Source organism: Anolis carolinensis, chromosome 4 (assembly GCF_035594765.1).
Source record: "Anolis carolinensis isolate JA03-04 chromosome 4, rAnoCar3.1.pri, whole genome shotgun sequence".
NCBI lineage: Eukaryota > Metazoa > Chordata > Lepidosauria > Squamata > Dactyloidae > Anolis > Anolis carolinensis.
In genome coordinates, this window is record NC_085844.1 from 17,262,824 (window position 1) to 17,289,723 (window position 26,900).

Here is a 26,900-nt window from a genome sequence, read left to right on the forward strand (position 1 = left end):
GACCCAGGCTGCAGAGCACCAATAACCATACACAGAGGCCAGAATCTATCTAATATCTTTATTGAAGGAATATATAAAGTTAATAAAAACAAGTGTAGAAAATAGTTCAGAATTAGACCTTTCAGGAAAGGTCAGAATTAGTCCAAAAAAGCAATGTCCAATAAGAAATATTAAGGTCCAAAGTTGTAATCCAATAACCGAAACACTCACTTTGCCAAGCAAAGTGAGGGGAGATGACAAGGTCCTTTAGTCCATGAAACTTGAGCGAGGCTAGGAAATAACTTGATACTTGAAACAAGGCTTGAACGTGGAACAAGGTAACTAAGAACAAGAACAAGGTCCGTGGAATAACTTGATAAATCCGTGGAACAAGGCAAGGATTGATCCTGGGAAACAAGGCAAAGCCCGTAGATAAACAAAGGCTGGGAAGCAAGGCGAAGGCTGGATAGCTAGGCAAGGCTTGAGCAGGAGCGAGGCTTGAATCGGAGCGTGCTGTCCAGACACAACTCGCTCCGTAGGCTGACGAATTGACTCCGCGAAGTTACTACGCGGGTAAAACACCTAAATAGAGTCTAGCTTTCCCGCCGAAGCAGTTCTCTGGGAATCAGAACCGAAAGCTAACTCTGAGACCAGATGTGAGACTCCCCAAAGATTCTCACGAGAAGCAGTCTTAATTGGCCACATTCTTAGCTGCAATCCTTGCACTCCTGCGCGAAGCTGAATCCAAACTTCTCTGTTGTTTACAAAACTCCCGGCGCAAGAATACGGGAGAAGTAGGCTCTGGGCTTGTTTGACATACTTCTGGGAGACAACTTTCTTGCAGGTGCAAGGTTCCCAGATCTGCCTGGGAAAGATCTGGCTGAGAGGAATCCAGTTCAGACTGGGAAGGTAAAAAACCCAAGTTTTCATCTTCCTCAGGAATTACAATGTCCTGAGCAGGACTACAAGGCCCATGGGTCATCACACTATCCCCCTCCTCAAGGCCCCTCCCAAACTTGGGCCCTCTCCCCGAGGCGCGAGGTCGTGGTTTGGTGGGATAGGTCTGATGAAAGCGACGGGTTAGATCAGGAGCATGGACTGTGGAGGCGTCTTCCCAAGAGCGTTCCTCAGGGCCAAATCCCACCCAGTCAATGAGATATTGTAGGCGGCGGCGGTGAAAGCGAGAATCCAAAATGTCCTCAACCTCGAACTCCTCCTCCCCATTCATCAAAACAGGAGGGGGGGCCGGTTGGTCTGTATCAGGACGCACACCATCCGCCGGAAGGAGCAGGGAACGGTGAAACACTGGGTGAATGCGCATTGAACGCGGAAGTTGGAGTTTGAAAGTCACGGGGTTTAATTGCGCCACCACTGGATAGGGACCAATGAAACGGGCATCTAACTTCCGGCAAGGGCGGTGGGAGGGCAGAAAGCGAGTGGACAGGAAAACCCGATCTCCTACCTTGATTTCGGGGCCCGGCTGGCGATGTTTGTCAGCGTGGCGTTTATAGTCCTCCTTGGCTTGATCCAGTTGCTGGAGCAAAAGTTGTTGCACCGCTGTGAGTTCCTGCAGCCAATCCTCTGCTGCGGGAACCTCTGAAGTTTCAATGACAGGGGGGAAGAAACGTGGATGGAAGCCGTAGTTTGCAAAGAACGGCGTTTCTTTTGTAGAAGCTTGAACTCCATTGTTGTAGGCAAACTCAGACAGTGGTAACAGAGAAGCCCAATTGTCCTGTTGATAGTTTACATAACAGCGAAGATATTGCTCCAAAGTGGCATTGGTGCGCTCCGTTTGCCCATCTGTTTGAGGATGATGAGCTGAAGATAAGCGAGAGTCTATGCCCAATAGTTTTTGTAGTGCCTTCCAAAAACGAGAGGTGAATTGAGATCCACGGTCTGTGACTAAGCTCTTGGGCAATCCATGTAGTCTGAAAACATGTTGAAGAAATAGATCCGCAGTTTCCTTGGCCGTGGGGAGGCCTTCGCAGGGAATGAAATGGGCTAACTTGGTGAATAGGTCCACCACCACTAAGATCGTGGTGAATCCACAGGAAGGTGGTAGGTCAGTGATGAAATCCGCGGAAATTATTTCCCATGGGCGAGATGGGGTAGGAAGGGGGTGTAAAAGCCCTGAGGGCTTCTCCCTTCGTATCTTGGAGCGCTGGCATACTGGGCAGGTGTTGACATATTTTTCCACATCCTTGCGGATCTTGGGCCACCAAAAATCCCTTAGGATCAAATGCATAGTTTTAAATAGTCCGAAGTGTCCTGCTGGTTTGCAGTCATGACACAGACGAAGCGCTTTTTCCCTGCCCGGTCCGGGTGGGATATAAACATGATTTCTATAGCAGAGCAGCCCATCTTTAAGCGAAAAGGGAAAATGCAGACCTTGGCGAAGTTGGTCCTGCGCCCAGGCATCTGCTTGCTGACTAGCCCTGATTTCTTGAGCACAGATGGGTCCTGGAGTAGGGGAAGTTGAACCAATGGGAATGGATTTGGTGTTCCCCACCGTGAGCGTGGCAAAGTTCTCAGGTTGTAGCAGTTGGGATTCAAAGGTCTCCTTGCGTCCTGCAGCGTATTCCGGTTTACGTGACAGGGCGTCTGCTTGCTTGGTTTGGGCTGGGGTCACATAATGGATCTGGAAGTTGAAACGTTCAAAGAATAAAGCCCAACGTTGCTGCCTCTGATTTAGTTTGCGGGCAGTTCTTAGATGTTCTAGATTACGATGATCAGTGTGGACTTCAATGGGAAATTTGGCCCCTTCTAGCCAATGTCTCCAAGTTTCAAAGGCTGCCTTTATGGCCAGTAGTTCTTTTTCCCAAATGGTGTAATTCCTCTCTGGTGTGGTTAGTTGACGAGAATAAAAGGCACAGGGGTGGAGGTGATCTCCCACCGGTTGTAAGAGTACAGCCCCAATTGCCACATCAGAGGCGTCCGCTTGCACCACAAAAGGGGTTCCAGGATTTGGGTGCTGTAGAATTGGCTGGGAGGTGAATAGTTTCTTTAGTTGCTGGAACCCTTTCTCTGCTTGATCAGTCCAGCGGAAAGGCTGCTTTCCACGGATGCAGCTAGTGATGGGGTCGGACCAGCGGGCAAAATCTGGAATGAACTTGCGGTAGTAGTTCGCGAACCCCAAGAAACGCTGCACCTCTTTCTTGTTAGTTGGCGCCCGCCATTCCAATACTGCTGAAACTTTGGCTGGATCCATGGAAAGCCCTAGAGGCGAGATGCGGTAACCAAGGAAATCTACCTCTTGTAGATCAAAAGCGCATTTTTCCAGCTTGGCATAAAGTCCATGATCCCGCAATCGTTGTAACACCATTTTGACGTGGTTCTCATGTTCTGATTGTGATCTGGAAAACACCAAAAAATCGTCCAGGTAGATTATCAAGAACCTGTCTAGATAGTCCTGAAAAATGTCATTGACAAAATGCTGGAACGTTGCGGGGGCTCCGCATAAACCGAAATTCATAACTCGGGACTCAAATAATCCGAATTTGGTCTGGAAGGCGGTCTTCCACTCGTCCCCTTCCCTGATGCGAACTAAGTTGTAAGCCCCCCGAAGATCCAGCTTGGTGTAAACCTTGGCTCCTCGAAGCCGATCCAGTAGATCCGAGATTAAGGGCAGGGGATAGCTGTTCCGCTTGGTGATATTGTTCAATGCTCTGTAGTCCACCACCAAGCGTAGTTCCCCTGACTTCTTCTTCACAAACATCACTGGGGAGGCGGCTGGGGATTGAGAGGGTCTGATGAATCCCTTGCGAAGGTTTGTCTCTAGGAATTCCCTGAGAGCTTCTTGCTCTGGTTCAGTCAGGGAGTAGAGATGCCCTCGCGGGATCGGGGCCCCCTCCGCCAAGTCAATGGCACAGTCATAAGGTCTATGTGGGGGTAATTTTTCGGCTTCTTTCTCATTGAATACATCCCAATACTCGGAGTACTTCTTTGGCAAGGTGATGATGGGCTCGGTGTCTGTGGCATGGCATACCTTGGCTACGAGGCAATGGTTTTGGCAATACGGTGAAGCAAACTGCAGTTCTCTGTTGGACCAGGAGATGTTAGGGTCGTGGAGAGTCAGCCATGGAATTCCCAAAATCACAGGGAAATGGGGGACCTCGGTAACAAAGAAGGAAATCTCTTCCATATGTTCCCTTATCCACATCCTGGTGGGTTCCGACCACTGACTTACGGGGCCCGTCTTGAGGGAACGGCCGTCTATGGCTTGCACCACACGGGCATTCTTGAAGTCATGATATTGTAATCCCAGAGAGTCGGCATACTCTCTATCGATGAAATTGTTGGTAGCTCCAGAGTCTATCATGGCGTGGATCATGACGGGTCCCCTTTTTGCTGACCATAATGTGACCACGAGAAGGAACAGGACCCCGGTTGGCGGCTCTTGGATGGATTTTTTGACCGGGTTGGCGAGCCTCTCTACACCCGGTCGTTGGCTTCCCCCGCCGGCTGTGTGCCAGTCGGCTCAGACGCCTTCGTCTCCGTGGAGGACGCCGCCGCAAGACGGGCGGCAGGCTTCCCTTTGGCTGGGCACTCTCTGGCGAAGTGGCCCCCGTTCCCGCAGTACCAGCAGAGGTTTAAGCGTTGACGACGGGCCTTCTCGGCGGCATCTAGTCTGGGACGCACATTGCCCAACTGCATCGGCACCTCCTCGCCTCCTCTGGGGTATGGGGTTGGCGGTGGGGGTCTCCACACCGGACGTGGCTGAACGCTGGCGGGAGCGGGGGGTTTTGCCCCGGCTCTACTGCCCTGGCCTCGAACCCACTGTTTCCTGTTGGCAATCATGACTTCAGCCCGTAAACATTGATCAATGAGTGCCTCGAGGGTCTGGGGAGGATCCACCTTGGAGATTTCTTCCAGCATTTCAATGTTGAGACCCTCCCGGAATTGTCCCCTGAGGGCTACATCGTTCCAGCCGGTGTTGTGGGCCAGCACTCGGAACTCGGCTATATACTGAGACATAGGTCTGTCTCCTTGGAAAAGGCGACGGAGTTTGTGACCGGCTGCCTCCAAATTGTCCTCGATTCCCCAAGTCTCCTTGAGGTGGTCCAAGAAGTGTTGCGCTGATCTTAGGTGTGGAGAGACTTGGTCGAACAGTGCCGTCGCCCAGCTGGCCGCTGGCCCGTCTAGAAGACTGTAAACCCATGCCACTTTGATGTCTTCTTGGGGAAACTCGGCAGCACGGGCCTCCAGATAAGCTTGACATTGGCGACGGAAGACATGAACCTTAGAAGCTTCTCCAGTAAACTTGGTTGGCAACGCCATGGCCGGAAGACGAACTCCGCGTTCCTTCAAACCCCTTATTTCTCCATCCTGTGCATTGAGCTTATCACGGATTCGGTCCACCTCTTCCTTGTCGATGGTGTAGGTAATCGGCTGGCCGCTCGGCCCAGGTACGACTCCGGTAGACATTCTGGCCGAGGTTAATTGGTGCTTAGGGTGGCGGAGTCAAACTGTCACGACCCAGGCTGCAGAGCACCAATAACCATACACAGAGGCCAGAATCTATCTAATATCTTTATTGAAGGAATATATAAAGTTAATAAAAACAAGTGTAGAAAATAGTTCAGAATTAGACCTTTCAGGAAAGGTCAGAATTAGTCCAAAAAAGCAATGTCCAATAAGAAATATTAAGGTCCAAAGTTGTAATCCAATAACCGAAACACTCACTTTGCCAAGCAAAGTGAGGGGAGATGACAAGGTCCTTTAGTCCATGAAACTTGAGCGAGGCTAGGAAATAACTTGATACTTGAAACAAGGCTTGAACGTGGAACAAGGTAACTAAGAACAAGAACAAGGTCCGTGGAATAACTTGATAAATCCGTGGAACAAGGCAAGGATTGATCCTGGGAAACAAGGCAAAGCCCGTAGATAAACAAAGGCTGGGAAGCAAGGCGAAGGCTGGATAGCTAGGCAAGGCTTGAGCAGGAGCGAGGCTTGAATCGGAGCGTGCTGTCCAGACACAACTCGCTCCGTAGGCTGACGAATTGACTCCGCGAAGTTACTACGCGGGTAAAACACCTAAATAGAGTCTAGCTTTCCCGCCGAAGCAGTTCTCTGGGAATCAGAACCGAAAGCTAACTCTGAGACCAGATGTGAGACTCCCCAAAGATTCTCACGAGAAGCAGTCTTAATTGGCCACATTCTTAGCTGCAATCCTTGCACTCCTGCGCGAAGCTGAATCCAAACTTCTCTGTTGTTTACAAAACTCCCGGCGCAAGAATACGGGAGAAGTAGGCTCTGGGCTTGTTTGACATACTTCTGGGAGACAACTTTCTTGCAGGTGCAAGGTTCCCAGATCTGCCTGGGAAAGATCTGGCTGAGAGGAATCCAGTTCAGACTGGGAAGGTAAAAAACCCAAGTTTTCATCTTCCTCAGGAATTACAATGTCCTGAGCAGGACTACAAGGCCCATGGGTCATCACAATAAGTCAGAAAAGAATTGAAGGCACACAACAACAACAACAACAACAACAACAACAACAACAACAACAACTATTAGAGGGAGGCCTGAAACACAGCTCCACTAAAAATTTAAAGATGATTCAAATCCATTTGATTGCCATGACTTTCCCAATAAATTCTGAACCATAGCCTGGTGTGGAAGTTGTGGTCTATCTGATAGAAAACCCCACAAATTCCCGATAGAAATATACATTTCAGGGTTTCTTGAGGGAAAGGCTATTCATGTCCTACAGCCTAAGAGCTTACTTTATAATTTAGCTCAGCACTTTAACAAATTACCTCTGGTGGGACATCAAAAGGCTCCACTTCTACATCTGTTGAGTTTGTTTTATCTGAAGGAGGAGACTTTCCATCTTCTGCCCCTTTGTCTTTCTCTTTTCCTGATCCTTTAGAGCCTTTGTCCTTGGAAGGCAGCTTGATGTCCTTGATGATCTTTGAAAACTTTGACTCATGGGCCCCTCCGGAAAGGATCTCCACCGCAAGTTCAATCAGAAGGCGTCCTCTGAAGGAAACGCCTTCCCCATAGCCTTCATTGAGCTCCTGGTGGTCATCCATTAAGCTGTGGTTCCTAGGCGAGCCATAGAGATTGATCCAAGCAGGCCCAAAGGTGGGCAAAAAACCTGAAAAAGATATACATGAAGGAATAACAGGAAAATATGCCCAATCTCAAGCAGACATACCTGGTTGTACACTATGCATATCAGTTGGTCACTTGAAGGGATATATTGCCCATTTAGTCATTACTATTTTATTCACATTAAATTAAGCCTTCATGTCAAAAGGACATTGCTCACCATGTATGTTTATTATGGGGAGCCAATGGGAATTATTACTTCAATAACATACTGATTTTCCTATCACATAAGCAACTACATGAAGCATTCCTACTGCCCATGCAGACATGGATAATTATATCCATAAACATAAGTTTTCCATATTCTGTTCACTTATCTGTGTGGTCCAACTTAGGAAATAGTGTTTGATTTTTGTGAAAGGTCCCAGCAAGGAGAGCCCTATGCTCAAAGCTATGTGTGTTTGCTTTTTCCTTCCTATATTATATCTGGTTACCTAAAATATATGCAAATGCTCAGAGTGGATGAATCTTTGCACTCAATGCACTTAGTGCCAAATGCTCTCCACTGGACTGAATTTGAGTGCTGAGAAACAAGTTAACTGTATAGACTACATGCTGGGGACTGTAGATCAAAAAGTGACATTTCTACATTCTGTCTGAAAAGCCCTGTCACAAAAAAAAAAAGCGGCAGAATTGAATGGAATCTTGTCCAATTAATGCCCATAAGATTATAATAACATGAGAAGAACTATACGGAACTGCTTTGGGAAGAGAAATGCTGCTTTTGGAATGCTCTGGAGAAAAATCATACTAAAAATAAAAATTGCATTCTTCCTATACCACTAAACCTGGGAAGTCTGCTCATTCTGCCTCCAGCTAAAGCAAAGTGAAGACAACTCTTCTGGGTCTTAGGGTCAATTTTATGCCTCTGGGAAATTCTATGAGCTGTTGCCCAAAACGATGCAAAACAACAATCAGAAGCAATCAGAAGCCCATTTCTAGATATGAAAAAATGTGGATTATTTTTACTTTTATAATAGCTAAAATATAATACCTGGAACTTTCCAAGAGGGACTATTCACATGTTTTATATAAAATGATGGTTCAGGAGAGTTGGGAATCTTAACCCTCAGGAGCTGAACATGGACCCATGGCTGTCCTTTGACCACCCTTGCTGTATAAATATAGGCATACCGCAGTTAACCAAGTGTCTAACAAAGAAGCTCCTTTTTTACAAAACCTTTTAATATATATCCAGCCCCTACTTTCCTTCCTGTATTCTTGCTACAAAGTTTTTAGTAGCATTGACATTTGAAGAACGGTGAAGTGAAGGAGAGGAGAAATACACATTTTCAGTGTTAAGTTGCAGCAGTATGTCCTTTTTGTGGTATATGTAGTATTTCCACATTATTTCTGCCTTTGATACCAACATTTCTTTATGGAGTACTACTCAAGTATACATCTCCTTCTTTAACAGAGCTATTAGCTAGCTAAACATCCTGTCCCAGTTTTTCTTCTTTTGGATCACCTCTTGTCTAACTATTCCAAGCATCATTCTCAAATAAGTATTACATTAGCTACAGGGGCTTAAGACAGGGAAGCACATGACATTCCTAAGCAACCATGCCGTCTCTTTATTAGAGCAAATTCAGCTGAAATGTTGATGGCAAAAATCAAGACAGACGTGTGGTGGGGGTTATGGTAGCTTGCAGCATTCCCTTTGTAGCACAGACATGTTGAATAGCTCCGGTTGTGTTTTGTTTGCAGTGAGGACAGGCAAAGTTACCTTTATCACCATCCTGTTCATTAGATATCTTCTTAATGTCTATGAAGTGAGTGGCTAAAGCCACATCATTCATGCTGCCTTCATCCCACACCTGGATTTTGACCCTTCGGCAAAGCGGAGGAAACATCTCCTTAAAGATAATTTGTTCGTGCCACACAGGATCGGCACAATTCTTCTGCACTGTGGTCCGTCCCTAAAATGAGGAAGCAAAGTTTTTTAGGGAATGTGATCCCAATCTCTAATCCAACTCCAGCATCCAGTGGTAATGGTATATAGATAGAACAAAAATTTTGCTTCTCATACATCATTTCTAAATGTTTTGTTTGTTTGCTAATTTGTTACAATGATACTAATATGTTCTTTCTCCAGTTAGCTGATGTGGCATGCCTACATGCATGGTTCTCCATCCACTTTTTTTTTACTTTATATTCATTTCAACCTTGTGAGGTAGATGAGGATGAAATTACCTCTGAGTTGGTGATGCAGTGTAAATCCAGTGTTGCTGTGTGCATGAAGAAATCTACAAGATACCCTACTGAAAGAGTCAAAGGGGAAATCATATGTAGGGCAGGTAGGCAAGATGACATTGGCCTAGAATAGGCATGGGCAATCTTTGGCCCTCCAGGTGTTTTGGACTTCAACTCTCCCAATTCTTAAAAGCTGGTAGGATATCAGGAATTGTGGGAGTTGAAGTCCAAAACATTGGAGGGCCAAAGTTTGCTCATGCCTGGCCTAGAATAACATAGCTGGAAGATTTTGTCTTTTGTTACAATTGCCAGAATCTTCAGTATGGTAGCTGGGAGATTTGGGGTCCCTTCTGAAGTCCCTTCTTCATATGTTGGACTGCAAATTTGTGTGAAGATATATTGTGGAATTCTGAGATTGGAATTGTCCATGCATAGTATTTCAAGTTTCTCTGAATGTGCATCAAGGTTGAACAGTAAATAATGATGATAAGAAGAGAACTTATTGGAAATGGGATGCTGGAGGAGAGTTTTGTGGATGCCATAGACTGTTAAAGACAAGCAATGGGTCTTAAAGTAAATCGAGCCTGAACTTTCATTACAAGCAAAGATCACTAAACTGTCATACTTTGGACATATCATGAGAAGATAGGACTCACTAGAAAATACAATAATACTTGGTAAAGTGGAAGACTACATTACAAGTGGGCCAAACCACCTCTGAACAAATCTTGCCAAGAAAATGCTGTGATAGCATCAACTATCAAGATTGAAACAACTACAAGGCACACAACAGCAAACAACAAGACTCATCAAAACCCAACAAGGCTCAATCAAGACTCAGTTGAGGAAACCATATCCCTGAGTTTGCAGGACATGAGCAGAGAGACTCAGAGGTCTCTCATTCATAGGATCACTCTAAGTTGAAGTTGTCTTGACAGCAATTAACAACAACAACACAGCATAACCAATGGGGAGGATTCATGATAAATCTTTCCCTGCAACCCTTTTAGGGTCACAGATGCCTCAGTGCTGCAGTACCATTTATACCAGTGGTTCTCAACCTGGGGTCCCCAAATGTTTTTGGCCTTCCACTCCCAGAAATCCTAACAGCTGGTAAACTAGCTGGGATTTCTGGGAGTTGTAGGCCAAAAACATCTGGGGACCCCAGGTTGAGAACCACTGATTTATGCCTGAGAGAAGAACGAAGAGGAAGGAAGAAACCTCTAGAGTGTGAAGACACAGTGGTTTCAAAATTTTACTTTCTTAGGCTCTCAAAATCTCCTAGCCATTAAGGCTACTGTTGTCCCAAAAATGTTACTTTTCCATGCTCAGATCAGAACTGAAGCATCAGTCCTGCTCTCATAGGAGTCACTAATAAAGTGGCAAACATCTTATAGTACTTAACCTCAATTATGAAATCATCTGCATTATCTATATTGAACTCATTATGGTGAAAACTCTGGATGGATTATCTTTTGTATAGCAAGCATGTCCTCTGAATGAAAATCTATTTAAAATTCAATTATCTAAGGTAGTATAATTAGTGATACTGCTAATGGCTGTGCTTTTTTGTTAGCCACTCTTATTAAAGAGTAAAACAGCCTTATTAACATTTAAATTGTCCTTGATTTTTCCTACGTGTGGCTCTTATCATTATTTTAGCTAATGATCACATTAGCTAAAGTAGAGTATGTTATATTTTGATAAAGAAAAGTTGAGCCTAATGTGTGCTCAAATTCCACCAGAACTCTCACATTTTCTTTAATATTGCCCACAAACTGCAAAACCCGATTTACAGAGACAAGATACAGTTGAGGGTCTCAGATCATGATTATTAATTGCCATCAAGTTGGCTTTGAATTATGGTGACCCCAAAAATGAGAGACTTCCCAGACATCTCCCATCAATACATTTGGTCAGGTTCTGCAAACTCAGGGCTATGGGGTCCTTGATTGAGCCTATTCACTTACAATACAGTCTTTCTCTTTTGCTACCACTTTACAGATTACCAAATATTATCGTTTCTAATGCAATGTTGTCTCATGTTATGTCCAAAATTATTTATTTATTTACAGTATTTATATTCCGCCCTTCTCACCCCGAAGGGGACTCAGGGCGGATCACATTATACACACATAGGGCAAATATTCAATGCCCATAAACACATCAAACAGAGACAGACAGACGCAGAGGCAATTTAACCTTCTCCTGAGGGGATGTTCGATTCTGGCCACAGGGGGGAGCAGCTGCTTCATCATCCACTCTGACGGCACTTCTTCATTCCAAGTCGTAAATTAGTTAAACTTGCCTTCCCACTTTTATAAGTGGTACCTTATTTCCTACTTGATAGATGCAACTATCTTTCGGGTTGCTAGGTCAGCAACGAGCAGGGGCTATTTTTTATTTTTTATTGACGGGTGCTCACCCCACTACGGGCTGGCCTCGAACTCATGACCTCATGGTCAGAGTGATTTATTGCAGCAGTCTGCTCAACAGCCTTCGCCACAGCCCGACGCAATCTTAGTTTCATCATATTAGCTTTAAGGGGGAGTCCAGATTTGATTTGTTGTGGGACCCATTAATTGTTCATTTTGGTGGTCCGTGATATTTATAAATCCCTCCTGCATCACATTTCAAATTAGTTGATTTTCTTGCTCTCAGCTTTTTTCATTCTCCAGCTTTGAAAATGCTACACAAAAAAATCACATGTACAATCAGCCCTCTACAGTAATATGTTCTCTCTGGGAAACTTGATGTCCTCCAGGATGATTCTACAGTCAACTTCCATCATACAGTGGAGGACCTAGAGATTCTTAGAAAAACTTTCTCTCATATTAAAAATAGTAGTTTTTTATTTGCACTTTCCCCATTTTTGCTTAGTGAATGTAGAGGGCTGGCTGTACTATGGAATGGATGGCCCCAACTTTGGTATTAAATTATATATCGAGACACTAAATAAAACAACATAGAACCCCAAACAACCTAAATTATAAGTTTGTACAATATATAGTCTTTGAAACAGCCATGAGACATTTCAAACATGACATAGGTTAAGGCCTCAGAACTTCTCTATCAAGCCCTGCAGACATGTAATAACAGAGAAGTAGTAAACACAGAATCTAAGTTATAATGAGGAGTGGAAAAAATAACATGGATCATGATCTCCAAAAGGGTCAGAGTTCTAAGAAGAAAAGAATTATTTTCTGTTTTAAGATCTAAGCTAAATCCTTCAGGAGAACACATTGGAATACAGATAGTTAGGTTCATACCCTATTCTACCAGAAAAGTGTGGGTTGAAGTTTACTGTTCACTCAAAAAACAAGACATCAATTTAAAATTTAAAAAATTACTTGGCTGGCAGTGGCACTATGAAGAAAATGAAAATTAATCACCAGGAAACAATATTTTTGAGAACTGGATAATATTGAGAACTTACCATTAGACCAGCAAACATGACCACTACATATGGATCCACAAGGTCCTTACTGTCCCCTATGAATGCTTTGGTGACGTTAGCCATGATACTTGAGTTCATTTTGGGAAGCCCCTCCGCTTTGTAGATTCTTACGTAAAATCTAGCCCAAGGCCTTTCGGATGGAAACCCTTTGGGAATCAAGAGGTTCCTGTAAAATAAAGAAAAGCCATTCTCGGAAGTGATTTCAAACAAACGTTTGATCAGACTATAGGCCCAGATAGAAAATATATCTGTTGCACTGTTAGTCATCATGGAAATGGGTTTTTAATGAACGGAACTCCCCTTTTCATTCATATCATGACCACAGAGTGATTTAACTCATTGCAATCCCCTCCGTGATCTCAATAAGGATCAGACTAGAAAGCCATATATACAAATGCTCACTGCATGAACAGCACTCCATTTAGTTTGTCCATATGTAATCACTGATACAGGAAATCTGAAAAAAGTATATTCACATTCCTGTACCAAACTATAACCATCAGGGTTTCCTGGAGACACAAACGCTGTTGCCATAGCAACATTTTTTTTTTCATATAGAAAGGTTAAAGTAGCAGGTTGTATTGACCCCTTTATTACAGGTTGAGTATCCCTTATCCAAAATACTTTTTGGATTTCAGGCCTTCGGTGAGACAGTCATTAATTAATCAGCCCCAGAAGGTTTTTAATAATCTATCCTGTATTTATTACGGTCTTACCATTTATGTGTTTTAAATGCAATTTTTTATCCTTGTATTGTTTTAACTGATATATTGTGTTACTGTTAAAAGGAGCTCCGGTGGCGAAGTGCGTTAAAGCACTGAGCTGGAGACCGAAAGGTCCCAGGTTCAAACACCGGGAGCGGCGTGAGCAGCCGCTGTTAGCTCCAGCTCCTGCCAACCTAGCAGTTCAAAAACATGCCAGTGTGAGTTGATCAATAGGTACCGCTCCGGTGGAAAGGTAACGGCGCTCCATGCAGTCATGCCAGCCACATGACCTTGGAGGTGTCTACAGACAACGCTGGCTCTTCGGCTTAGAAATTGAGATGAGCACCAACCCCCAGAGTCAGACATGACTGGACTTAATGTCAGGGGAAACCTTTACCTTTATTTTTTATATATTGTGATTTGTATTATGTTGCTTATATTTTGTCCTTATGTTGTTTGGGCCTCTGCCCCATGTAAGCCGCCCCGAGTCCCTGCAGGGAGATGGTGGCGGGGTATAAATAAAGTTTTATTATTATTATTATTTTGGAATATATGCACATAATGAGATCTCTTGGAGATGGGACCCAAGTCTAAACATGAAATTCCTTTATGTTTCATCTCATATCCTAAATGTAATCTTATGCACAATATTTTAAATAATTCTGCGCAGGAAACCAAATTCATGCACACTGAAGCATCAAAAGGTGTCATTATCTCCATGTGGACAATTTAGGATTTTGGAGTATTTTGGATTTTGGTATTCAAGATAGAGGGTGCCTAGCAAGTATAGGGCAAGATAATGAAATTTACTGCACATAAGCCATAATCCTGCAACATCCCCACAATGCAAAATAGTAGTTACTTACTATCATGACAACAGGCATCATCACACAAATGCTGGCATTGTGCAACACTTGGGCAGTGTGAAGCCACCAAATATCTGGGTGTGCAGTATAACTTCCTTCTCACAATGTTGTCTCTCCCTCTTTGTTTAATTAATTTTTACAGTAGTTTTCTGAAAGTGCTAGCTAATTAAAAATGTTTTTACAGCTAGGAGAAATGAAATGATGGCTTAGGCTTAGGGTTAGACATGTACAGGCTTTCTGCAAAAGGTAAGTCCTGAGACCATAGCAGGATTTGGGTCTATTGAGGTGGTTTGTCCATAAATAGCCCCTGGCAGCTTCATTGTGGGTGGTAGGGGTCCAGTAAAAATTATTGCATGGTGTTATGTGATAGGGACTGTCCCACTACTATCTCGGTTTCCCTCGCCATGCAATACAATCACCTATGTTGTCAAAGACTTTCATGGACGTAATCACTGGATTGCTGTGAGTTTTCCGGACTGTATGGCCATGTTCCAGCAGCATTCTCTCCATAGATGTGGGTGAAATGTCAGGAGAGAATGCTGCTGGAACATGGCCATACAGCTCAGAAAACTCAAAGCAACTCAATCACCTACGTGACTCATTCTGTGGCCATTTGCCTTGTCATCTATGCACAGAATGGAACTACCAGCCCTACAGAAAATAATTGAGTCATGAACATACGTCTCTATCTTTTCTTCTGCATCACTTGTTTTCTGGCCAGCTTGTATTATGTCTCCTTTCCCCGCAACACTGATATCACACTTCAGGTATCCCTTGGCTCCTGTCCTGATGTCAGCGGGGTCTGTGAGAAGGGCCCACTTGTCACAAAACTGATGACCTGGAAAAACATACAAACATAAGCAACTCACAGAGGAGTTCTTGCAAACTCTATCCTATGTAGGATATGTGTATTAGCCGTCAGCAAGTTACTGACTATAACTATTTGACCTGCCATACGAACAAAATTGCAAAACATCTGAGAAATAAATTAAGACTGTGCAATCAGGAAATCTGTCAGTTGTTAGAGGAAGCGGATCCCATTCAACTTCACAAATTAAAATGTCACGGTTTTGTAAATGGCAACATTTACATTTTGAACACTTTAGGGATGTTTCGGAGCTCACTCCAGCCTGGATATTTATGGTATTCATTCATACATATTTGTGTGTGTGTGTCAGCCCTTTCTCCACCTTTATAATGTCTATTTGCCCATCTACCTCTGCAAGATCTAAAACTAGTTTATTTAGTTTCTGGAAAACCTGACAGCAAACTCTTTCACTAGCATTCCTCTGCCAGCAGCAAGTAATGATGGAGAGCCATAATGGAGAAGTGCATAATATCATAACAGCATCATTGTGGATAAATTATGAGAGAGAACAAGATAAGGAAGGCAGACAAATGCCATTTTCTGCAGCAGGTGCATGTATGTGCATTACTACATGTAGCAATAGTTGGCTTTTCTAAGTGGCTGAATTTTGAGAAGGAAATTGTATTAGAGAACACACATCTATTGGACTTTCTAATAATGAAGACACTAGGCCTGAGTAAAATGCTTATAATAAACTCTTCTATCAAGGGCAATCCTTAAGTCAGAATTTGGTGTGGTTTTTTTTAATGTCAATACATATGTTCAGAAATCCTGTTTGTCGTCTGTGAGTGGCAATTTGGAAGACAATTCAATGTTTAAGACAGAAGGATCAAACCGAAAGTGTGTTGTCTTACCTGGTTGGTTGTATACTGTCCCCAGATCTACTTTAAAGGAGCCAATCAATATACTTCCTATCAGCTTGTTATGCATAACCTGTTAGAGGAAGAGAGATCACTTTTCCAAGTTTATTTCGTTTTCTTGTAAGTCTTAGAGTCTTTATTTTTAAAGTAATGGATTAAAGTAACAGAGAATTATGTTTTACTCATTATAAAATTTAACAGGAACTTGCTATTTTGAGAAGATACAATGTGCTCTCCTACTTGGAAAGGAAAATATTTGGATTCTCCTTTATCTGTCACTAAGAAATAGCAGTGAATTTGTTTATTTGTTGCACTAACAGGAGCAAAATACTGCCTGTTCTCTCTCTAGAAGAAGAAAACACTGTACATCGAAAAAAATCATCCCAAATTGCCTTTGAGCTTCCTGTGCAAAACGTTGCTTTGTGGAAATGAAATCAGCACAGAATACAATACCGAAGTGATATCCCAGCACACATTTGTGTTGATTTAAATTCCAGCCTTGGAATTTAAAGTCAGCCACTGACTTTATTTATTCATAAATGTGGTTTAGATTTCACCCACAGCAAAACAAATGATAGATTATTGCCTGGTGTGATGCATTTTGTTCTCACAGCACATCTATTTGTCCCATTATTTTCACTTTATTTTTCTGATGTACTTTATTCTCAGAGGGATGAAGCAGAGCCATGTATTTGGTTATCGCCACTATACTGAATGTTACTGATGTAATAACCTTAACTTGGGTTAAGATATCTAGACTTGGGTCTGCTATAAAAGCAGTCTGAAAAGTCTTACATCTACACAGCAGATTTAATGTACATTTGATATCACTTTAGTTGCCATGGCCCAATGCTATGTAATCCTGGGATGTGTGGTTTGGTGAGGCATCAGCTCTCTTTGGTAAAGAAAGCTAAAGACCCTGTAAAACTACAACTCACATGATTCCGTAGCATTGAGCTATGGCAATTAAAGTGGTGTCAAACTGCATTAATTATACAGTCACCTTTGTGACTTCCCAGGGAGGACTGGCTCAGTCTAGGAAAATCTAAACCACCTTCTACACTGCCATATAAAATCCAAATTATCTGCTTTGAACTGGAATATATGGTTTGTGTAGACTAATATAATCCAATTCAAAGAAGATTATGTGGATTATCTCCTTTAATAATCGGGATTATAAGGCAGTGTAGAAGGGGCCTGGGTCAATGTGTCTAGTTTATTTGACACTAATAATGTATACTGTGGTTAACATAGAAGACAAAAAAGTAATAGGGTTGTTGTATGTCTTTCGGGCTGTGTGGCCATGTTCTAGAAGTATTCTCTCCTGATGTTTCACCCACATCTATGGCAGGCATCCTCAGAGGTTGTGAGGTAAGGAGAGAATACTTCTAGAACATGGCCACACAGCCCGAAAGACATACAACAACACTGTGATCCCGGCCATGAAAGCCTTCGACAACACAAAAAAGTAATGTTTAAAAATGATTGAGCAAATCTTCCCTTTTATGTAATGTACTAATCACCCACATCTCTTTTTTGGTTGTTTTTCCCAGTGTCTCCTGTGCCAGAATAATCAATGTGTTTCTTCTTAATTAGGATGCGGATACTCACAGAAATCTTGATAATTTTGTCGAATAGATGAACTTGAGGTCCGATGAAGTCGAATACAAAATACTAAGGAACAAAAATGATAAGAACAAGAAACTACATTAAGCAAAATTAATAATCACTGCTATACAAATAATGGCAATTAACAGAGTGAAAAATATTGTATATACCCATATCCTTCTGTATGCTTTCAATCACAGGACAAATGGCTGCTATAACCAGGGGCTTGTCTACATTGGCAAAATAACCCAGGCTCACCTCAAAGGAAAGCCACAGTCAATTAATCTTAAATAGTTACTTAAATATATGTAACTAATAGTTACTTAAATATCTGTCAATGAAAGGACAGCAGAGAAGGGGGTTGCCCAACCTCCTTCAGAAGGCATTCAGCTGCCTTGGAATCACCACTAAAAGTGCATCAACATTGTAGAATTAATGCAGTTTGACACATCATTAACTATCATGGCTCAATGGTATGGAATCCTGGGATTTGTAGTTTGATCGATCACAAGCACTCTTTGGCAGAAAGGCCAAAGACTTTGTAAAACTACAACTCTTCTGATTCCATAGCATTGAGTCATGCCAGTTAAAATGATGGCAAACTAGAGTAATTCTGCAATGGAGATGCAACCTGAAACAACTGAGGAATTGAGCCTTTGAAAGGACACATTTCAACCATAACGATTTATTTTACCGCAAACACACAAACAAAAACCAGCTTTCAAATTCAATAGGGGCATAAAAGTGTTGCCTCAACAGAGCCCAATAAGCACAGTTGACTTACTTCATTGTAAAATGGTGAGTTGGTCCCTTCCTTGACTGTCGTCTGCTTCTTTTCGTCCCCAATTTCTATTATCACCACGGGATCTATATTCTCGCCTACAAGCTGCCGAGCCTCAATTATTGTTATGGCGATCTGTGTGGGCAAAAATGCATTCACGTGTAACTCCTTAACAGAACTAAAAGTGTACTGAAAAAAGTTTGGGTCATTTGTTAGAGATGACAACAGCCATGATACTGTACTTTACCTGATAATTCTGGGTTTTCACCTCTCCTTCGTGGATCTTCGCTCCTGCTTTTGCTCTGTTTATGTTTCAGAACAGAAGGACATGATGCATCAGCCTTTTGAACATTGTACTCTTTCATCTTTAATGACCATACTGACATTTAGCTTAGCATGTTTTCTCACTACTGACACCAACTTGATTTACAGCTGAAAGACATCCAGGAAAATAATACAGTCTAGAGAAAACTCCAAAGATTGATGGTAGAAATAAACAGGGAGCCAGCATGATGTAATGGTTCAACCACTGGAATACAACTTTACAGACTGGGATCGGGATATAAGAGGACCTTTTTGCCACACATTTTTCCTCTAGTAATGTGAATGAGCATGGATTTAGCGCTAACATCATTTAGCCACCTCTCCCCCCTTTTTAATCCGGTAACTTCCACATTTTGGGTGCTGTGTAGAAGGACCCTCAGATATCTGGGTTTAGGAAAAAACTTTTCCTGAATAATTAACTCAATTCTGAGAAAAACTAGGTTATACTTAATTGGTTGTACTAATGGATCAAATATGATAACTACATGTGTTCCAAGTCTTTAGGCATGGAGCATAGCTTCACAGCACATAAGTGTATAGTTTGTGTGTGAAAAGTCCTATTTTTGCCAAACAAATTTAGCTATTTTTCTATGTACATTCTTATTTGCTGCAATCCTATGTGTGGAAGAAAGAATTGAACTAGATCGTGAATCAATTGAACTAGATCTCAGGTGAGTCAGAGTGAATAAATAATATTATATCATTGTCAGTTTCTCGTTTGTTAAATGGAAAAATATTGACCTACCATGAAGGATTTTTGTGAGAATACACACCACAATGTATTGGAAGTGCTGTATAAATATTAAGACTCAAAACATAGACAAGAATGTAGAACGTAGAAATCTCTTATATCTGGGCCAATTATATGATTTGCCATGTTGGCTAGGAGATATAGCCCAAAAAAGCAACTTCTTCACATATTTTATAAGTCATCACCAGGCCCAGCCATTATGTATAGGAATTACAGGCCTGCCTTTTGAATAGCCTTACTAGTGTAACTTTTTTTCATGTGGGGACATGAGAGAAAGCTCCCATAAGGATGGCAAAACATCAAACATCTGGGCAATGTCCTTGCAGATGGCCAATTCTCTCACACCAGAAGAGACTTGCAGTTTCCCAAGTCACTGCTGACATGAAACATCATCATTATCATCATCATCATTCACCATGTGGGAGAAAAGTAGCATATAAATGCAGTAAATACTCGAGTATAAGCCTAGTTTTTCAGCCCTTTTTAGGGCTGAAAAAGCTCCCCTCGGCTGATACTCGAGTGAGGGTCCTGGCCGGCTTCTATTCAGATCAGTTTATACTTGAGTATATAGGTATTCAGAGTTGGACAGTCTTATCTTATTAAAGTCTTATTATTATCTTAAATTACAGTTTTATATAAATATTCAAAGACATTTAACCTACTGATGCCTCAAATAATGCAATTTTATTAATATCTATTTTATTTTTGAAATTGACCCATAGCTACTGCATTTCCCACCCTCGTCTTATACTCGAGATGAGTCAATAAGTTTTCCTAGTTTTTGTGATAAAATTAGGTGCCTCTGCTTATATTCGGGTCAGCTTATACTCGAGTATATATAGTCTCAATTGTCTTATCCTTTCTGTTTCCTAGAGTTGGATAGAACTGATTCTTGGTCAAGTATCCCTTTGATAGCCAATTCAAGACTCGCTTCAGACTCAAATATCAACAGCATAGCCCTCCCCACTTTCAAATGTAAAATACCACAAGAAAGTTCACCTTTTGGAGTTCAACAACCTAAAAAAGAATGCTAGGAATTTTATCTATTTGCTTGCTTGCTATCCAGACACATTTCTAACTCCACTTTATATTGCTGTGACTTCAGCATATGACAACTAGCATCGCATGTTTACTTTCTAGTTTCAGTAAAGTAATTTTAGAAAACACAGCCAATTTCCACTGAAAAAGCAGCTGTCTTTCTATAGAGAAAAGTGTAAACAACAGCAAGATAGTTGATCTCTTTTTCTTTAGAAGTGTCTATAACAATATCTGGCTGTTATATCTATCCATGATGGCATTCTTGTTGGCAAAGTCTAATCCTGGTTTGTCTCCCGTCATCACTCTCTCCACTTCTATACTTGTTTTCTGATGGCAATATTTTGAGTATGGAGCAAGAGATAAGCTTTCTCCAGCATATTGGCTTCTTGTCTTTGGCTGTGTCAACACCAAAAGCCATTCCTGAAGAAGAGAAGAGACTATGCACCCTTTTGTGATCCTGTAACACAATACCTCTTACTCCAAATGCCAGTGGTGCCAAAGCTACTGGTGGAGGCTGCGTCATCATACATCGTTTCTCCTTCTTCTCCATCTTGACCAGGAAGGACTTCTTGTTGGAGACTATCTGTGTCATCATGTTCACCTGAAGAAGAGACAAAGAAAGAAAGGATGAAATCAGTAGAGATCACTTCTAGGCGGGGAATCCCTTTTGCACCATGTGCCTTCTCTGCATGTTGTCTTTTTATTGACCAGGAAAGGCTTTTCTATTCTGATAGGTTTTCAGGAACTGACTTCTCTTTTTAAAAAAAGAAAGAATGTTAAATATGAACCACTGAAGTGTGTTTCAACTTCCAATCCAAGCATTTCTGTATCAGGGCTGGTAAGTGCCATCTTCTTATTTGCCTCAGACAGCAAAATGTCTTCGGCCGAAGATAAGTTATGGACATGTATATACCAATGCAAATAGTTTGAGCATCTCTTATCTGGAATTCTGAGAGCTAAAATACTGCAAAATCCCAAACTGCCCTCATAAGTGGCTGTCAGAAACCTTCGCTTTGCTTCATGCACAAAATTATTTTAGGATATTAATTAAAAGTATCTTCAGGCTATGTGCATAAGGTGTACATGAATTATAAATGAATGTCATGTTTAGACTTGGGTCCCATCTCCAAGATATCTCATTATGTTCATAAATGCAAATACTGTACAAATATTCCAAAATTCAAAAGAACCCAAAATCCATAACATTTCTGGTTCCAAACATTTTGCGTAAGGGATATTCAACCTATATTTGCAAATAGCATCTGCCTTCACAATATTTGTGTGCTCTCTTTGGAATAGTGTTATGAAACTCAATATAAGCATCAAATAAGGAGAGGGCTAATCTCAGTCCCTTTCAATGCTTCCTCTACCAAACTCTACAAACAGGGTCAGTAAAATGCAGACTATGAGCTTTGAAGTATCACAAAAGCCCAAACATCCCCATAAATTGAAATAATGTTTCCCCAAAATTCATTTATTTATCTTTCTACAATGGCAGTTTGGAAAATTCCTATAGTTGTAGAGATATGCCACAAAGTTTCATATTCTGGGAAATCTGGATTCCAAACTGCCTTAGAACTTCTACAGAGGAAAAATACAAAAAGTTTCCTTTCCTTTGTAGAGGATACAAAGAAAATAGGGCGCGCTAACAATTTCCCCCTACTGTTGTTGTAATTGAGTATGCCTTCATGGCAGAGGGTTGGACTGGATGGCTCTTGCGATGTCTTTCAGTCCTATTATTTTTTTGAAAGCACCATAGTTGGGGTTTGTATATCATTAGGACAAATGCCACATTTTATCTCCCTCACTTTATCTCTCACCTCTGAGGCACAACTGCCCTGTGACAACAGGGATGACGACAGCTCAGCCTCATTCTCACCCTCTATAATATTGATTTTGCAGGACTTACCCACTGCTCCTTTGTTTGCAATCGTTAACCCCTTGTCTGTTTTCTTCTTCTTCTTTAACTTTATTCCAGCAAATAACCCTTTCCTGCAAAATAAATAAATAAAACACATTAACAGCTATTGAAACAATAATATCTGGAGCAGAATGTTGCCATGTACATGCCCAGCTGGACCATGGTTACATTAATCCATGGATACAACCAAGCACCATTAAATTACCTTACTTCCAATCCAAGCGTACTGTCATGATCATTCATGCCATGCAACTATCAGCTCCCTGGTACTGACATAGAGCACATGGCCAATAGCCAAAAGGGAGGATCGGATGCTGCAAGGACACATGAACCAGCCATAAAAGTCAATTGCCCTGAGGTATGAGAAGGTGGGCTCTGGTATATGGGAAAGGGCAGGCACCAGGCATCAGAGATTTTGGATGTCTGATGACATCGTAGCTAAGGCCCTATATAGACAGGCAGTAGTGCTAGACTCTTGTATTCGAACAATAAAGATGTATCATCTAAACATCCAGGCGTCCCTTGGGCAACGTCCTTGCAGATGGCCAATTCTCTCACACCAGAAGTGGCTTGCAGTTTCTCAAGTTACTGCTGACATGAAAAAAAAATCTTCAGCCTCTGTGTGTCTTGGCGTATTCTTTCAAGAAAGAACTAAACCCATAGCAACACAGTTGGAGCAAAGAATCCTTACACATACTTGCATTGGAGGACCTAGAATATACCACTGAATGACCTGGAGGACCTAGCAAATTCCTAGCTTAGATGCAGATAGGTGAAACTGCAGGTATGGGTTACACAGTTATGAGAATATTACTGTACTTCATTGGGATTGGAACTGATAGCTGGAATCATCTTGGTTACTTATGCTGGTTTACACCAGCATCTTCTGGAGATGTTTCTCAAGAAGATATGCACTACCTCTTTCTGCAACAACAACACCCCCCCCCCCCCCAAGACAACACTAAACGCACAAAGAGACCTCTTTTTCATAACTCTGCTGGCGGATTTTTATACTTATTCTTTCTGGTGCTTCTCCCAGCTGCTCATGACAATTGCTCATAGCTTTACACTCCACCAGGGCTTTGGTCTATGAAACTGCTATTATAATAGATTGCTGCAGTACGTGTATAAAACTTTACATCCTTTTGTATTCATGCTGATATCTCCCCTGTAATTAATTCAGGAATAAAGGAATGTGATTAAATGGGGGTTAAACTAATTCAAATACCTCTATCATCATATTCTGCATAAAAGCATGGTTTTAATTTAGATTTCATTGAAACAATTTCATTTTTTTTTTGCTAACTCATGCCCAGATCTTATATTAGCATTCCTCTAGGTTATTTCAGATAGGTCCAATCTCCCAGATGTTGTTTAATTGTATCTGGCCTCTCTCCCTGCAATGAAATGACTGCTGATAGTAGTTTGGTTGAAAGTACAGTAGAGTCTCACTTATCCAACATAAACGGGCCGTCAGAACGTTGGATAAGCAAATACGTTGGATAATGAGGGATTAAGAAAAAGCCTATTAAACATCAAATTAGGTTATGATTTTATAAATTAAGCACCAAAACATCATGTTATACAACAAATTTGAAAGAAAAGGTAGTTCAATACGAAATAATGCTATGTAGAAATTACTGTATTTATGAATTTAGCACCAAAATATCATGATTTATTGAAAACATCGACTACAAAAATGCGTTGGATAATCCAGAATGTTGGATAAGTGAGTGTTGGATAAGTGAGACTCTACTGTAGCTTGGTTTCAATGTAAACCAGACAATAACCTGCTCTGATCTAGATCAAAAGCTAGAAGATATAATCGTCTTCCTAGAGATGGAATTTAATTAAATATCCTCCTCGCTTTCAAATATTCTATTTTACAATGAAAAATGTCTCCTTTATATGTTCTATTCCAAACTAACACATCTTACTGTCACCCCATTTAAGCCATTCACAAACTGTAAGTGATTGTCAAACGTTCAGAGATCTGAGAAGTACCTGTTAAGCAATTTCTAATGGATGATGCTCAGAAATGGGGAAAAATGCTAACCAATTTTGTGATGGTAGTAATTACCAAAAAGAAGGGAAATGGGACCATCACCTCACATCAAGAAAAGGGGTTTGGGTGCTGGGATCCTTAATATCCATTCAAAAACATAGTTGAAAGTATAAAGCTTCTTCCAAAAAGCATGATTTCTCCCTCAGTAGCCTCCATATCTTTCTTATGATTTCCATTTCAGTAGTCAAATTGATACATTTAATGTTTTTGATGCATGTTTGGAAAAGCTGGTGAGGTATATTTGCTACTTTCCTCTTTCCTGCCCACCAAAATACTCTGTCGGCAGCTGTAAACAAATAACTGCAACTCAACAATGAAAGGCTGCATTTCTCTAGCCGTCCTTCACCATCTTGATGCTGCTGAAGACCTCCACATTAGAGAGAATACAAGGAGGAAAGGGGAACTGAGAAGTAATAAAAAGCCATTGCAAAAAGGAACCATTATGTCAGAGGCTTTGCTAAATGATGTATGCCTATATTCCCTTTGAAATGAATGTCAGATACTAGAAAATGGCATTGAGAGAACACTGTTACATTCTGCCCTGCCTATGGACTTCCCAGAGACATCTTATTGATAACACAAGATGTTGAAGTAGAGGGGACTTTTGATGAGACTTTTGGTCCCATTACAACTGTGAGTTAAGATCTACAAATTCGATTATTGTACTTGCTACCATTGCTCTCGTATACGCAACTGAACAAATACATTCTCCCTAGACATTTATAGGTCTTCCAGGACCTATATTAGTATTAATTTTCACCAGAAATTGTCCACAGAATTGTGCTGGAGAACCTACAAATGCCTAGAAAAGTGTTCGTTCAGGTGAAAAAAGCCTTTGACATTTTCATTTATATTTGTGACCCTGTCGAGTGATTTCAAGCTACTACAAGAACCTTGGATTTGGAGCCTGGTGTGTCAAGGTCCCAAAGGATGAAATGAGACACAGACAGGTTAAGGCAAAATTCTCCTTTCGTGAAAAGAGGATGTTGGAAGAGTCTGCACTCCAAAGACTGACATAAGAGCAACGAATATACAGATTTATTTATAGTACTTTGACAGCTATTCAAAACAAAGATTTTGCCATGCCAGCTAAGTCAATGCCAGATAGGATCCACTCCTTGAAAGGACCACGAGTGCCATTCTTTGTTGCTGCTTATTGGCTCCAGTCATGGCAGGAAATTTAATAAACTGTCATTTGCTGAAGCTGAAGTCTAGTCCTCCCAGAAAAGGAGTGCTGGAGGAAAGGAATCTGGCTGAGATTTGATGGCCCTGTTCCTGGCTAGAATAGGATAAATGGGATTTGATCGACCATACAATGGGTGCTGAGGATGTTGGCACACTTTGAATGGGCTTCTTGTGAAAGGGGTCCGATTTGACAATGGAGATGAGAAAACATTCCAAGGGATAAGCTAAGATAATATCTGGAAAGAACCCTGTGGGTCTTCCAAAACCCAATATGTGTCTCCCATGACATTGTGAAGGAACTGGGGTTATTCCTAAACTAAATATTGGATCACGTCCTGAGGTGCAGACTGAGTATTTAGTACTTGTACAACTTGTGCCGAGTTCATTGAGAAGTCACCTGAAACTGGGGAAAAGTCATTGCGCACTTCATTACTGGCACTTATGGGAACATGAATTTTGGGGTTCAATTTGGGGTCGTAGTGTTTCAATAACCCTATCCACTATAAATGTGGAGAGACTACTGTATATATGCAACTTTTGAACTGATTTTATAATTTAGGCACAAACATAATACATTACAGCACAGCATAGTGGGAAGGATTGTGATTCAATGGCCTGCTCAGTGTCTGGATGCTCAAGGGACAATTTCAAAACCTGTTTTCTGTAAATTAGGATGCACCACCGCCTTAGTTGTGGATTCTTTCCCATTGTTCATAGCAAGAGCTGAAGGCATTTTCCCTTTGGCTGATACTTAAGACAGTGCTTAAAACTGATGACAGCTTAATAGGTTGGCAGTATCATTATGGAGTTGTTGCCATAATATATCATTAATATCAAATCCACCCACAGCAGAGACTGCAGGGTGCAAATAAGCAAATTGCTGATCAAAGGCACTGATTCCGGGTTTGCTGAGTGCTATCTCCCAGAGTGTTTTCTTTTTCAGTGACTGAAAGTTCATTTACAGAACCAAATGACATGTTTATGTGGGAAGAGCGCCCTGGATATATGCATCACAGAACCCCGCTTCTCTCTTGACAAGCAGCACAACAGTCTCTGGTGATTCTGTTACTTCTCAATTTGTGAAAGCGTGAAGAGTTATACCACTAATAGTTTCAAATATGAAGGTTAAACAGAGATATTCATGAAGCAGGGAGGGGAGTAAAACTCTTTTGCATCTCTGCACTCCAAAA

General features: G+C 41.5%; 1 protein-coding gene across 1 annotated transcript in view; it reads right to left on the reverse strand.

The window, feature by feature from the left end:
* fer1l6 (fer-1 like family member 6) overlaps window positions 1-26,900 on the reverse strand; it is a 125,737-nt gene that overhangs the window by 75,439 nt on the left and 23,398 nt on the right. The window contains exons 2-11 of the mRNA XM_062979329.1: window positions 22,449-22,531; window positions 21,011-21,140; window positions 18,674-18,728; window positions 18,430-18,561; window positions 17,649-17,711; window positions 16,032-16,110; window positions 14,991-15,147; window positions 12,719-12,905; window positions 8,816-9,008; window positions 6,735-7,075 (exon numbers count right to left, since the gene is read on the reverse strand). Of these exons, the coding sequence (XP_062835399.1) occupies window positions 6,735-7,075; window positions 8,816-9,008; window positions 12,719-12,905; window positions 14,991-15,147; window positions 16,032-16,110; window positions 17,649-17,711; window positions 18,430-18,561; window positions 18,674-18,728; window positions 21,011-21,140; window positions 22,449-22,531 (1,420 nt within the window). The remainder of the gene's footprint in view (window positions 1-6,734; window positions 7,076-8,815; window positions 9,009-12,718; window positions 12,906-14,990; window positions 15,148-16,031; window positions 16,111-17,648; window positions 17,712-18,429; window positions 18,562-18,673; window positions 18,729-21,010; window positions 21,141-22,448; window positions 22,532-26,900) is intronic.